The sequence below is a fragment of the Curcuma longa genome, chromosome 19 (assembly GCF_044706935.1).
Source record: "Curcuma longa cultivar G26 ecotype Majalengka, Jawa Barat chromosome 19, ITB_CL_G26_1.1, whole genome shotgun sequence".
Lineage (NCBI taxonomy): Eukaryota > Viridiplantae > Streptophyta > Magnoliopsida > Zingiberales > Zingiberaceae > Curcuma > Curcuma longa.
In genome coordinates, this window is record NC_133879.1 from 6,557,309 (window position 1) to 6,572,862 (window position 15,554).

Here is a 15,554-nt window from a genome sequence, read left to right on the forward strand (position 1 = left end):
TGCGACATTGAGCTTCCACACGTCGATCGAGTCGAAGGAACCCAGCAGGAGAGACGATGCTAGCTATGCGCTCAAGCTCCACACCATTAGATCGCTCGAGTTCAGCAAAGGGTACGTATCGGAGTGGAAGAAGTTGTTGTGTGCTTCGCTTTGATGGGGAAACTCATCATTCTCCATTTGTATATTTATTAATACTTTTGCTGCTCTATGCAATGGTCTTAGATCTCTATCACCATGTCTTACATCAATGTTGAAAAAAATTTATCCTCGAGTTCAGGATAATGTCTTCAAAATAAAAAATCTTTAAGTGTTAATGAATCAAAAGTCATCGTGTAAGTGGTAAAATAGAAGGAAGATCCTCTAATATTAACTCAGTCAAATCTTTGAATGATTATTGTACTTCGAATGGAACATACACTGCATTCTTAGATAACCTACCATCTAGAATTTCACAATCATCACCATAAAATATACCTCATCATATACTGGCTCGCCAGTTGACTCAGTCTCATCTTCGTCATAAATTGGATCACCGACTATTTCAATCTTGTCATCTATATCTTTCTTAAGAAAAATTTTATCCAAATAGAAAGAAAAAAAACTTACGACCTTTAAGATTTTGGGCACTATGGTTACAGTGTGAGACTTCCTCAACCAGAACCTGCTTATCACGATGTTGACCATGTACCTCACGATCTTCAAAATCTTATGCCGCTAGACGCTGGAATAATTCTGTGACTTGTCTCTGTAGATCTTAAAGTATCTTGTCTTGGGTGCTACGATCATAATGTGTGGCTTCCTCATCTCGTCCTCTTGAGCAAGATCCTGAAAGACCTGCCTAAATGCTTAATCCACTCAGCAGGCAGCCCTCCAGGAGAGAGCCACACTGAAAAGTGAGATTGATCCCCTCTAGCTGCAACCTCATTCCGGTGGTACCTTGCCAGCTCTAGTAGCATTGATGGTTGCAAAGGAAGTACAGCAACAAACTCTGCCACAAACTGCTCAACTAAGTCTGGTTTGAACATTTGATTCCATAATACAGGAGCCCACTCGCCTGGCTGGTTTAGCTTGTATGCTTCTGCCACAATAAGGGCTTCCTGAAAACGAGACTGCTCCACAAGTGTCCTACGAGCTCTCGTTTCTGGGAGATCAATCCATTGTATGTCAGGGATCCGGATCTGGAGGGAAAGGAGAGATGCTTGGGCACAAGCATTATGAGTCTTCTGCCCTGCATCAATAGTGGCAAGGACTTCAGCAGCCTCAACATAATAGCGCATAGCCTCAAGAAGATCCTCAGTTTGACGATCCTTGTCGCGACAACCAAGCCACTGCTTCATATACTGCAAGGATCTAGACTCAAGGAGTGAAGCTGTCTCATGCTTCATGTCAAACTGGTTGTAGACCTGTATAGGGTTTTAGGGAGTGGATCACATAAGCATATTATGACGTCAAGAAATTACAAACGGAGAGAATGCTAGCTTAAGTCAATATTTATAACTTTTGCTAATACATTTATGTTTGTTTTTTGCTTTCTAGCTTTAATGAAGGATGACCTCTTCATTTTCCTTAGTGTAGGTCTAAAATAAATATTTGTGAATTTTTGTGTTATAATGTTACAACTTCAATGAAAATTATTATTTGAACTTGAAAATGTGAGATTAGGCACCATGTTATAATCATAGTAATGGTTCTCTATTGCATCCATTTGAATCTATCAGACTTTTCCACCCCTGTATTGAAATTTGTATCATCTGTATGGATAGCCTGTATCAAGCTCCATATCAGACAACAAGCAAACATGACAAGAATTGCTCATTCCATCCATGTCTTGATCTCCACGTGATATTGATATGTTAGCTAAACCCATGCAAAAGATTACAAAGCCAACAGGCATTGGGAATAAATCTGAACAGGGATAAAGAAGACATATCTAACATTTTCACTGACATAAATTAACTAATAGAAAAAAGAAGAATTTCTAACCATGGCAAGCGCATCGAAATCATGAGGATTAAATAGCTTTAATGATGTTAGAACAGCCATTCTGAATCCTCTGACAGTAGCGGCTGTGCCGGTGGCCATCTCCGTAGCTGAGTACTTTTGAAGAAGCAGTGCAAGCTGACCATTTTCTATAAGGATATTTAAAATAAAATTCAAGGCATGGAAGTTACTGACTCCGGTAACCAGGCGAGCCAAACAAGTAAAATCACCCTCCAACACATATGATTCAATTCTGTTGGCAGCAAGGGTCACAAGAACATCGACTCCATCAAGGCAGGCAGAAGACTTGTAGAAGTGGTGTGCTAGTATAAGGAGTTCAACCTGTGGAAAAGATTATTTTTGTTGTGAGAGAACACTGGAACCAGAAGAGAAATTACATTTAGCTCCAAAATATGGATTAACAGGAGCCGTCTATCTCTCTCTTTATATATAAATAGATAGTTAGAATAGACCAGAAATGCATACAACTGTTTTGTTCTTGTTAAGATAATTCAGTATATGAAGATATGCATGCAATATATTTATATTAGAATTATCAGATATATGTATGCAGGAAATAAAAGCTGATGAATGCCCTTGCCCATCCTGCTATGTTTTAGAAACACCTTACTTGAAATGCTAAGTGAAATACAAAGCAAAAAAAAAAAAAAAAAATCAGTACTCCTAATTGAATTGCTGGATAATACTAGTCAGATCTATTGCAGAAAATGAAGATCTGAAATAGTAGTTTCTAACAAGATGGATTTTATTAGTATACTAATTGTTTCAGAATATCATATTTGAAAAAGAAAATTCTGAACTTGCTACCATTAGATAAGTTCAATGTTATCCACAAGATTTTAGTTAATGAAGATATAAACATCCAGCAGAAGAAACATTCAAAGTGTTGAAAATCTTAATCTATTTGAGTAAAAAGTTACTTGCACCAAGCACCAATAAAAGGATAATACTCCATTGCTTTGATGATATGCTTGTCTAAAATTTCTCTAAAATGAGATTTGTTAGGCATGTAAGCATTCATATTTCTGATAAGAAATAGCAAGGCTCAATATGTTTCACTAAGTCCACCTTGTCTGCCTCACACATTTATCACTAAGTCCGCCTTATCTGCCTCATACATTTAACCTAATCTGCATAGTACACATCCATCTTGGCTGCAACAACATGGATATTTACTTTCTGCCAATCAAGATTCTTCTTCTATGGCATTTCTGCTTCTGATCTGACCTTCTCTGACCTTTCTACTTCTAACAAAAAGTTCATTTTTTCTTTCTTCTTTTATAATAGTTTGAGTTTAATTTTAATCCATTGGACCTAATTAATGCTCGAATGGGTTAGGTTTACTTTAAATAAGTTGGATCTAATTTCTAATGGGTTTTCTTTTGACCTCTTTTTTACCATCAAGGTGTTTTGGTAACACACTTTAACATTCAAAAAAGGATCAAAATTAAAGTTGCAACCAACAAGAACATTCATGTCACTCTTAGGGATTAATTGGTGGCTATATGGCATGATTTAAACCACTTCTGCTGTCATCAAGATGATTTTCCCAATCAAATTTTCAGGGCACAACACATTCAAAATTAGGATTAGGGGGCATAAACACATTATGTAACTCTTAGGGACCAAAGGCCTTTCAAGAGGTAAAAATCAAAAAGATATGGGGCACAAGCAATTGAACATGTGACTAATATAGATAATATTTATTTGACATGATTTTAACTCCTTTTCGGCAATTGAAGTGTTTTACCAAAACACCTTGATCAAAGAGGTCAAAATCAAAATTACAAGAAACAAAACATATATACCTCTATCCTTAGGATTAATTGATGACCATATAACATGAGTTGACTCTTTTGGCTATCAAGGTGTTTTGACCAAAACACCTTGATGATGCCTTCAATGAAAAGTGCACAATAAAATCAAATTGACTTGGGGACACAAACACATACATGTAACTCTTAGGAATGATAATGGGTTATACGATAATTTTTACTTGTTTTAAGCCATCAACATGTTTTAGCCAAAACACTTTGCTGACCTTCCAAGAGGTCAAAATCAGAGATAAAGGGCCCAAACACACGAACATATGACTCATGTAGATTAAATAATATCCATATGACATAATTTTAAGCTTTTTCGGCAATTAAGGTGTTTTGGCCACAACTTTATATTCAAAAAATATTCAAAACTAAAATTACATGGTATCATGCGTAGGGACTAACAAATGACCATGACATAATTTTGACCCTTTTAAGGCTAGGTAATTTTGAAAAATTACCTTAATAGCCTTTTCAAATCCCAAAATCAAAATTATAAGACACAATGCATTCAAAGTCAACATTAGGAGGCATATACATATCCGTGTGACTCCAAGGAATGAAATACTATATGATATCAAAGTGCTCTGGCTAAGCATCTTTAGTGGCCTACCAAAGCATCAAAATCAAAGATATAAGACACAAACACTCTTATAGATTAAATATTGTTCATATGTCATAATTTTTATCATTTTTTATGATCCTAGTGTTTTGGTCAAACCACCTTAACGTTTAAAAAAGATCAAAATTGAAGATACAAAGCATTAAAACATCCATGTCACTTGTAGTAATTAATTGAAGGTCATATAATACAATTTATATCTAATTTTGAATCATCAAGGTGCTTTGGGCATATAACTTCGATGGCCTTCCAAGGGGCTAAAATCAAAGTTACAAGGCGTAACACTCAAGGTTTAAAATATTGAGCCGTGCCGAGGTTTCGATCTCGGATCGAAACAATACAGTTTGAGTACCGTATCATACCGTGTTGGTATAGTTTTGATATTTTTAAAACATAAAATATATTAATTAAAATAAAAAATTTAATCTAAATATTTAAAAATAAAAAATAAAAAGATAATTTACGAGTTTTAATAAAGTTTATTTAAATTATCCCCAACTATAGCTAAGAATTGATTAATAAAATCTTATTAAATCTAAGTTAAAAAACAAAACAAAAACAAAAGGAACCACGACTGGCCACGCACGTGACCGAGGGCGAGTGCGGCCCATGTGCAGAGGCATTGCCAGGCCCGCACGATGCCTTGGGTGGCGTCGCCAGACCTGCGTGAAGCCTCTGGTGGCGTCGCTGGGGCCGCGCAATGCCTCTGGAGTAGTCGCTGAGCCCGGGCAACGCCTCCGGGGACGTCTCCCAGCCGGAACGTGCTAGTGCCAGTCTGTCGGTGGAATAAAATTTTTCGCCGGTATTGCGCGATACGGCTTGAGATTTCAATCCATGTTAACACTTTCAAAATAAACAATAGGAGGCACAAATAAATTCACATGACAATGATGGCCATACCTGTCTCATTCATTTGCACTATTGATTTGGCCAAATATAAATGTGGGAATGCATGATTTTGTAACTAAATATCCCTAAAGATTAGATCATAGGATCATGATTCTGTAAATTATGGGGTATGATATTGTAACTAATTTTTATAAAAGTATGGTTAGTTTTTTTAAAGAAAAGTTTGTTGAGTTTTCATTGGGATAATTAAATTTTTTATTAAAAAAGTTGTATGAAGAATAGTTTTGTTTAAAAAAGTTGTATGAAGAATTGTTTTTATTAAAAAAGTTGTATGAAGAATTGTAACTTTGATTTTATTAAAAAAGTTGTATGAAGAATAGTTTTGTTTAAAAAAGTTGTATGAAGAATAGTTTTTATTAAAAAAGTTGTATGAAGAATTGTAACTTTGATTTTGGCCCCTTGGAAGGCCATCGAAGTTATATGCCCAAAGCACCTTGATGATTCATAATTAGATATAAATTGTATTATATGACCTTCAATTAATTACTACGAGTGACATGGATATTTTAATGCTTTGTAACTTCAACTTTGATCTTTTTTAAACGTTGAGGTGGTTTGACCAAAACACTAGGATCATCAAAAATGATAAAAATTATGACATATGAACAATATTTAATCTATAAGAGTGTTTGTGTCTTATATCTTTGATTTTGATGCTTTGGTAGGCCACTAAAGATGTTTAACCAAAGCACTTGGATGTATATCATATAGTATAAAAAGAGGTTAAGATCTCATATATTGGTTTTCAATTTCCGATATAGTTTCAGAGCGATTTGAGGTTTCCTTCTTCCTTCTAAAGACAAAAGAGGATATTTTTCATGTTCCCTTTATCGATCTTCATAGTTGGATTCCATTCCTGTTTATCTCTGTCGCTTAGCCTTTATTGCAATTTTTTTTATTTTTCTACAAGTTTCGACTTACAAAAATTTTAGCAAGTTGTAGAAACAAATGCTATAGCACAATCAGAGAAGGTCATTCAATCTCAACAATCTAAGAAATTGCAAAATATCTAGGAGGTCTATAAATTGAATGGAAAAACTATCTCAAGTGGTCCTAGCTTATTCATACCATGCTTAAAGGAAAGGAAAAGCTAAATCATCTTACAGAGCCAAGACTTGGAGATCTTAAGTTTGAAATATGGGATGAAGAAGATTCAATAATTATGGTGTGGTTGTGGAATTTAATGGTTCCTAAGATTAGCGATATGTGTATGTTATTGAATAGTGTTAAGGAAATTTGGGATGCAATCCAACAAACTTATTCAAAATAGATGCAACTCAAGTACATGAGGTGAAGGTAAAAACAATGGTTGCTAAACCAAAGTAGTACAGCAGCTATTAAATATGTCAAGCAATTGAAAAGTTTACTGAAAGCATTTGATCATTATAGGGTGATAAAACCAAATGTTCTGAAGATGTTGCTGTTATATAGGACTTCATTGAGCAAGATACGATTTACAATTTTATTGTAGGACTTAATCTAGATTTTGGGTTCTCGGTGAGTAGGAAATTCGATGCTTTAATGAAATGGTAGCACTAGTTCGAGGGGAGGAATGTAAAAGAGGGCTTACGCTCAAATCACAAAGCACAAAAAGCTTGACTATGGTAGCTAGTGGTGGCAATAATTCAATCACAAACACTGAAAAAGCACTATGCTTTGAAAACGGAAACATCCCAGATATGTCTATATTTTGATGTATCTATTTAAATATTGTGTACTTTTATATATGCATGATCCGGTATTTCTACTTGTGAAGTCAATACATCACTCCCCTCAACTCCATGTCCGAGTGGTAATAAGTTCTAAAGAATCAATTAATTCATGGACAAATTCCCACATGTCTTTACTACTTATGAAGTCAATACATCACTCCCCTCGACTCCATGTCTAAATAAAAGCAAGTGGTAATAAGTAGGGATTAAAATTTCGTGTCGAGCCGGTCGAAACGGAAGAAATATTTCGTTCTGTCCGCCGACCGATACCGGCACGACCCGACACTAGGCCCAGCCGCAAAAGGGATTGCGCAACCCCAGCGGTGGCACCGGAGGGGCCACGTGGCCTCGCGACCACGTTAGAGGGGTCGCAGGATTGCGTGACCTCGCATCGGTGCGTGCCAAAGTAGCGCGCGTGTCGGAAAATTGAGTTTTTGTTTTAATTAAAATGGAACTTTGATTAACTAAATTAAAGATTTAATAATAAAATTATCTAAATAATTATATATTTTATTTAAACCCTAATACATATTTATTTATTTATTATTATTTTTTAATGAATCCAATCAACCCCTAATCTAAATAAATAATCAAATATATTTCCTAAAATTCTAATCAAATTATCCCATTAAAATATATAAAAATTTTAATAAAATTTTATATATATTCCTAAAATCCTCCACGAGGGTTGCGGCACCTCCACGAGCTATTATAGCCATAATTTTTTTTGTTTAGTTAATTTTTTATTTTTTAAATATGTATTTTTTAAAAAATAAACTATTATTAATAGTTATAAAATATTAAAAATTATTTCAAAAATTTTAAATAATTTTAAAAATTAATAAACATTTTATAAAATAATTTTAAAATTAAATATAAATTTAAAATAATCTAAAATTTTAAAGAAAATATAATTCTTAAACATTTCAAAAAAAAAATTTAAAATTAAACATTTACAAAAAAAAAAAAAATAATTTAAGAATTTCAAATAATTTTATAATTATTTTTAACCTTTCAAATGATTTTAAAGTTTTAAATTTAATTTTGAATTTTAAAAATTATTTTTTTTAAAAATAAATTTTTTAACAATTTAATAAGCATTATCTTATGAGAAAATATTGAAAATATAAATTCAACATTTCAACATATAAAACATATTTAATAATCAAATATTAATAAAATTAATATATATTTATATGTAAAATTTAAAAAATAACGAAACTATATCGGCACGGCACGATACGATACCGAAACTGTATCGTTCCGATCCGGGACCAGAACCTCAGCACGGGTCAAAATTTTAAACTTTGGTAATAAGTTATAAAGAATCAATTAATTCATGGTCAAATTCCCACATGATGTATATTCTTTATATAATAGATTAAGTGAGGGATTAAATGGCATGGTGAATTTGTTGGTAACTTGGAGGATTACAAACATGACTAGTGCTTAGGCAACCAAATGTTCTTTGTGGGATAATTGATTTCTGAAAAACAATAGGATGAACAATTGCTGATATTGATCCAACTTGAGTCATCATTGTTATTGATCAATCTTGACAACTATGGTAAAAAGCCCTACCAAGGGGGACGATGAATGTTATAATTTTCCCAAATCTAACTGGATATAATTCTATCCAAGAAGATTGTGAATGATGCCTATGCATCTCATGAAGAGCAACTTCCATACTTGGTCAAAAAAGGACAACCAAAAGGGACAAGGAACCTTATAATTTCTCCAAAAATAACATGATGAAATTCTTCCCAAGAAGATTTTGATTCTAGGCATCATCATGCCTGTACAGAAGCAACTTTCACACATACTGAATAGCAACCAGCTAATAACTTTATTAAGCCTTGAGCTTCTTGATTTGTTTATTTTTGGAAGTTATGATAGATACCTACATCCTAAAATGTTAGACTAGTTTATTATATGTTGGTAGACAAATTTAGCAAATTCAATTCTTGAGATGTTAACTTCATTTTAACAGAGAAGGCTCTACTAAATAAAGTACAATGGTTATTTTTCATTTTGAACTATAGCAACTAAAGCTTTGTATCATATAGTAAGCTAAGAAGATTGCTGCAAGAACAATTGTTCAATCCATAATTTGCATCAAGCCAAGAAATCCAATACCTCACAAGCATGTGGTATTTCTTGTCCTGTCATTACTAAGCGCATGAGTGAATGACCAATTTCTTGTTCAGAAGGACAAAGTTGTGCCCACTTCAAAAAATCAGTGAATCTCCACAAAAGAGGTTCAGGGCCCTCTTCCTTTTGAGAATCCATGTATCCACCACGATGTGCAGCCAACAGTCCCTGTGCAGAAAAATTATCAGAAGGAAGATCAATCGGTATAGAATCAAGGCCATCTGTTAGGATAGCATACCTTCAGAAAAGATTCAGCAAGAATCCTTGCAATGATTGGGGCCGGAATTGTGTGGGTCTGTACCAAGAGTTTGGCTTCATCTAGAGAATCTTGGGCTTTAAGAGAAAGCAATTGCAGCAAATCTGTAGGTTTTTTCTCAATTGCCTCAGAAAATGGGAGGCCAAGTATTTTTGCAGCTTTGACAACAGCAATTATTCTTCTACACAACCCACGCCCAGACCCTTCACAGCACTTGGTAGCTAAGAACTCCAAAGCCTGTAGGAAGAAATCAGAATGATTAAAAAGTGCCTAATGCATTTCTGGTCACTAAGAAAAAAATAATTATAGAGTTCTTTTTAGACAGCAACACCTATACGGACTAACCAAAGACAAATTTGTTACACTAATTCATCATTCGGCATTAATCCTCACCTGTGATAGTTCAATCATGTGACCCTTAATTGTTACACCAGCAGATCTAATAACTTCAAGGACCTCAGGATCAAGAAGAGATAAACTAAGATCGTCATTGCTATTTGTAGATGATAAGGCTGCAAGCTTTAAAGCAGCATCAACAAGGGAAATTTCAGCTGGCATGTGTGTTGGAGACAGTTTCTTCTGAAGCTGTTTAGCAGCCATAATTTGACCAAACTCCAACAAGGAAAGGACAGCCTTCTCCATTTCTGCAGGTTGTACTCTTTTCTCCCATGCAGAGACCGATGATTCTATACTCAAACTTTCTTCTTGTGATAGCATAGTTTTAGATATTTCACCAGTATGCTTAAGATGAGAATCAGTATAATCATCACAATCAATGTTGCTTTCCAAAGTGTCTAAAACAAAACGTCTTTGTATTGGATTAGTTTTTGTCCTTCTCTTTGTCCTTGCAGTGCTTACTGCAGTGGCTGTGCTGCTAGATTCCAAAGTTTGTGAATGCCGATTATGTGGGAAATTGTATTCCCTTGTACCATTTCTCTCACTAGCTTTCATGGACATTGCATTTATATGATTATCCATTTTTGTAATGATATTTGCAGTCTGTTCTATAACACTGGAAGAATTTCCACCCACTAAATTCTGAACAGAGCTGAGTGATGTATAGGCACGTTCGGCCTTAAACTGAGATTCTGATTCTACTGCTAGGAGCCACACTCTAGTTTCAATCTCCCTCAGAATATCCAAAGGATAAACCCTGTATCATAATAAAAAACCTTAACAAAGATCAAAACAGATGTACTAAAATTACCAAAATCAAATACAAATACAATAACTTACGGAGGAAACCTTAACAAAGATCAAAAGAGATGTACTAAAATTACCAAAATTCAAGTACCAATATGATAACTTACGGAGGAGACTGAGTTATTGTTCCACTTAACCACTGTAGAGCAAGAAGAAGAATCTCGTGTAGTTCCCTTGATGGAATATCTTTCTCAATGGCTTCTGCATGTTTGAGGAAAAATGATCCTGCCTGAAAGAAATCACAACCAATTTTTACTATCGATTAGCACAAAATGGTTGTCTTTTCTTGGGCATGCTTATAAATCAACAAGCAGCCAACCTGCAATGGCGGAAACGAATGTCTCATAAAAAGTGTCTGACAATGGTTCCATAAAGCAGCTCTCTCCTCCGGGACATCCCAAAGGAACTCCTTCCACTCTGAAACCATGGCTTCAGCCTGAAATATAAACTTGTATGTGGTAGTCATGACATGACAGAATTTCTTCCACTTATGGGTAGCTTAAATAGAAGCTACATCAAGTCCAATGAATGTTTGACTGAAATACGTATCAATGCTTTAAATAATCTCATATATGGCTTATACAACTTATCATAATCGTAAACAAGCATAGGAGAATACAAAGGTAGCAAGTTTATGGTTTTGTTAACATGATCAGATTGACATTTAGAAGATAAAACCATGACACAAATTACATCAAGTAAACAAATGAATGATAGAGTGATATACAAAGATAATATAGAGGAATTATGTTGTAACAATCAATTATATAATGGTTCCACTGAGTCAACTACCTGCATCAAAATACTGGCAGAGATTCACTAGGAGAAAGAAAAATGGAGGAATCAGAGAAGCTGTCGTATATCAACTAGTCTTTTAATAAGCATGCCTGAGAAAGCATGTTTGAGGCTGATGTTGGTAACAATCGTTGAAAAAGATTCAACTGAGACAATGCAATCACAAGAGTTGGAGTAATCTCTTTCCTTAATTCACCTCAAGACATGCAAGATATTAAAGGTTTTGATGGAGGACAGACAAACTAAAGAAAATGCTATGATTTTAACATTATTTTATACAGAGACAAACTAAAGAAAATAACAGCATTATCTCAGTTTATCTTGACCTTTGTTTTAACATGCCAAGTAGTGTTAAAGTATGTATGCATATCAACAGATGTTGAGTAGGCCATTTTGGTAATTGTTTAGAATGATACATTTCAATCATTTCACCCGACACGGTATGAGATTTCAAAGCACATTTTAGTAAACAAATTTAGAATATTCTACAAAACTATAATATGTTCCATGAGACTAGAATATTCTATCAAATTCGTAGTTTCTTATCTTTTTAATCTTTAATAGAGGAGAAATTAATGATTTTATACACCCTTATTGTTGATATTGTAGGCATTCCTCTACTATATTTATGTGTACTTAGTCATTCATGATTCAAGGAGAATTGCTATTTTTTCTCTCTTCCATAATTCTTCACTTCGGAAAGACTGAGTTACTAATCATTTTAATCCAAGAGAGTAGGAAATCAAGAGAGATATTCAAAAGTCTAACATCAACTATAAGAAAAGAGAGATGTCTAAAGAGATAGACTAACTAATTTCATCTTAAATCATGAATACAATATAAGAAAGGGCTATGAGAGATGAAAACTGAAAATGAAATAAAGAATTTCATCTAAATCATGAGTACAATATGTACAAGACTGATGAGAAATGATAATTGACAAAGAAACAAAGAATCTAGCAACAGATCATAATGATGTTTCATCTAAATCATGAGTGCAATATGTGCAAGACTGATCAGAAATGCTAATTGACAAAGAAACAAAGAATCTAGCAACAGATCATAATGATGCAAAGATGAGGAATTGAAAATGCCATTGATAGAAGTCGACGTGTGATGGGATCATTGTGTGTGGCTTATGATAATGCCCCTATTTTGGAGGGATAGGAGAGATGAGGAATTTGAGGCAACGCCTTGGCCTGATCTTTCTTATGTAGTCTATAGGCATTATCCTTCTAGGGGGAAAGAAAGAACTCGTTGATGACAATGACTAAGTCTTGAGGATGCTGCAAGAGAAGTCAAGGTCAAGCCACTTGCTTTCTATAGTGGAAACCATGGAGACAGGGAAGGTGCCACATTGAAGGAAGAAAGAGCAAGGGCACAGAAAGTAGACGAGAGAGAGAGATAGAGAGAGCAAGGGCAGTGAAAATAGTTACTGATATCATGAACAAATGCTAGGGCTTTGGATAGAGGGATGGAAGCAGGAACAATAGAGAGAATGCCAAAAATTGATTGTCATGTTAGAAATAGAAATGCTAAAAAATTATTTGTGAAATCGATATAGAAATTATGCTTCTTACTACCCATTAAAATCTCTATCAATTGGGAGAAAACACTGTTGTGAGAGGAAGGGAAAAGAGCATGCGCGGAAGAAGAGTGGGAATGGAGGGAGGTCACATTAATGACCAATACGCTTCCACATTAAATGAGAACCCTGGAGAAGGGGGTGCGAATAGAGGGAGAGCTGAGGTCATGCCATCACACTAAACCAACAATCTCCCTGAAAGAGGATTGAAGAAACAGAACACTAAATTGAGAACCTGCTCGCACACGAAGTTGAGAGTGTTATAATTATATTGAATTATGAGAAAAATAGAACCACCACCCATATCTACCTACAACTCTTGACTTAACACCTCATAACATAATAGCCTAACTATTAACTCTAATACCCACATATATCTATTCTCTGAACAAATCTTCAGAAGAATGAAGTTAACTATGCAATAAAAGAAAATTAAATAAAAATATCAGATGGTGAAGACATGTTCTGCAGGACTGTTTAAAGTCTATTTGCATGACAAATTACTGCCTGAGAGAACAAACCATGAAACCAGACATGGTAGAACTTTGTGTGCATCTCTAACCATCCATTTTCAGTCCTAGGTCTAAAAGAAACAGCCACCTAGGGCTTGTCTATAGGTAAGATAGATCATCTAAAATGTAATAATTTTGAATGACAACAAACCAGTCTTAGAAATACACACTCCATGTGTTCAACCCAAAATCAACTATGGACTTTTTGGTGCCACTAACATGAATTCATCGTAAGTGAGATCATCATGCTGATAGCATAGAACATCATCACTCCAACATGGAGACTTTCCTTGGTAAGTGCATATGCCTCACTTCCATTTACGGTTATGAATGGTTAGCCACAATACCTTGATATTAAAAAAATTCTAGATGCTAACTGTTAGGAACTACAATAAGAACTCTTAAGTTAGGAGTCGCAAAAACTTCGATCAGACAAACAGCCAAAATCCTTCATATTCTCAACAGAAAAACAAAAGGGAAAGACCTGTGCTTCCGTGACATGGTGAGACACATATTTCCAAGACAGACCAGTTGACTCTAGCTGCCTAGCCCAATTTCGTGCTTGTTCCCAACAACCATTTTTTTCCAATGCTGTCAAAAGAGAACCATCATCAAGAGTCTCATTTCCTAAGCATACATCAGCTTCCTTGCGTAGAGATGGTTCAGCTAAATTTATTTTCCAGTACTGTCTTCGAAAATATGCTGCAGAAGAACCACCATCAGCAAAATCAGCACCTGCAAGAAGCTGCAACAAGCACCTCCTTTCATAAGCTGAAGAACATCTTGACAGCACTGCTTCTGCAGATTTTACAGCAGTGGAGCTTAACCATGATACTTTAATTAGGCCATCTCGTGCTATGTCCAGCATATGAGATAAGTCTTCCTTCATTCTGGCAGAAAACGATGAAAGATGTGCTGAAGCTTCAGAAAGACGCATTTGAGAAAATGCCTGTAAAAAACATCATAAAAGACAACAGACAAACATGTCACTAAACTTTCTACTGTGCAATATGATATAAAAACAAGATGTAGATCAATGGAGTTCCAGTTGTTCCCATTTTACCTGAAGGAAACGTATGAAGGATAGAAGAGGACAAGATGGCAGAAATGTGTCAAATGCCCTTAGTAAAGGAAGAAATAAATGCTGTTCACAAAGAACTGCTACCATATTAGAAAGAGAAATAAGCCCCTCATCAAGACCATAGGAAACTTTTGGTTGATCAATAGCCAAGATTTTAAGTTCATTTGAAAATTCTTTAGAGATAGAAGCACCAGAGGAGTTTGTCATATTAGAAATGCCAAAGGATGAACCAACTGAGGAATTTACAGGCGATGGTTCTGCTCGAAACCTTTTAGCATTCCTCCTATTATAATGAAATGCAATGTTTCTGCTTCCACTAGGTAAAGAATTTGTAGCGTCAACTGCAGCTCCCACACATGTTGCTATTTTAGAAGAAAGATTGTCCATCTTGATGCATGATGTCTCTCTGCACAACAAAGAACAAAATATAGCATAACTAACCTATAAATTGCAAGAAAATGGAAATGATTAAATCATAAATTGGTTATGCAGGTAATATAGAGATATGCAGTAGATGTGGACTAGATAAAATCAATTTTAACATCATATATGCAGGCTACAAATTATTACCTCATTGCTGTAATCTCAAGCCAAACTGTTAGGCATAAAAGTGGAGAAACATCAGAAAAACATGAAGCAATTATTGCCAACAAGGACCAATGTAAACCTTTTGCTTTTACTAGAAGAGACTGCCCAGGATTTTTTTTCTTCTCACAATCAGCAAGGATCAAAAATAGTTCCGTAGGAACTGCAGTAATATTATCAGAAACCAAAAGATTCTCTCCACAACTTTCTGGAGTTGAAGTTACCAAAAAGCTTGTTTTAGTCTTAGTCGATTGGATGCTTTTCAAAACTGTTAATATGTGGGTCTTTAGTCGAGAATCACTGAAATCAGCTGCCTGAGGAT

At 34.8% G+C, this 15,554-nt stretch overlaps 1 protein-coding gene across 3 annotated transcripts in view; it reads right to left on the reverse strand.

Annotated features, from left to right (window-relative positions):
* Nucleotides 1-366: 366 nt before the first annotated feature.
* Nucleotides 367-15,554, reverse strand: part of LOC141812506 (uncharacterized) — a 68,435-nt gene continuing 53,247 nt past the window's right edge. For all 3 annotated transcript variants that reach the window (XM_074700495.1, XM_074700494.1, XM_074700496.1), the window contains 10 exons: nucleotides 15,218-15,546; nucleotides 14,630-15,053; nucleotides 14,051-14,515; nucleotides 10,994-11,110; nucleotides 10,782-10,903; nucleotides 9,865-10,624; nucleotides 9,454-9,708; nucleotides 9,201-9,383; nucleotides 1,984-2,322; nucleotides 367-1,403 (listed from right to left, as the gene is read on the reverse strand). In XM_074700495.1, the coding sequence (XP_074556596.1) occupies nucleotides 801-1,403; nucleotides 1,984-2,322; nucleotides 9,201-9,383; nucleotides 9,454-9,708; nucleotides 9,865-10,624; nucleotides 10,782-10,903; nucleotides 10,994-11,110; nucleotides 14,051-14,515; nucleotides 14,630-15,053; nucleotides 15,218-15,546 (3,597 nt within the window). In that variant the 3' untranslated portion in view covers nucleotides 367-800. The remainder of the gene's footprint in view (nucleotides 1,404-1,983; nucleotides 2,323-9,200; nucleotides 9,384-9,453; nucleotides 9,709-9,864; nucleotides 10,625-10,781; nucleotides 10,904-10,993; nucleotides 11,111-14,050; nucleotides 14,516-14,629; nucleotides 15,054-15,217; nucleotides 15,547-15,554) is intronic.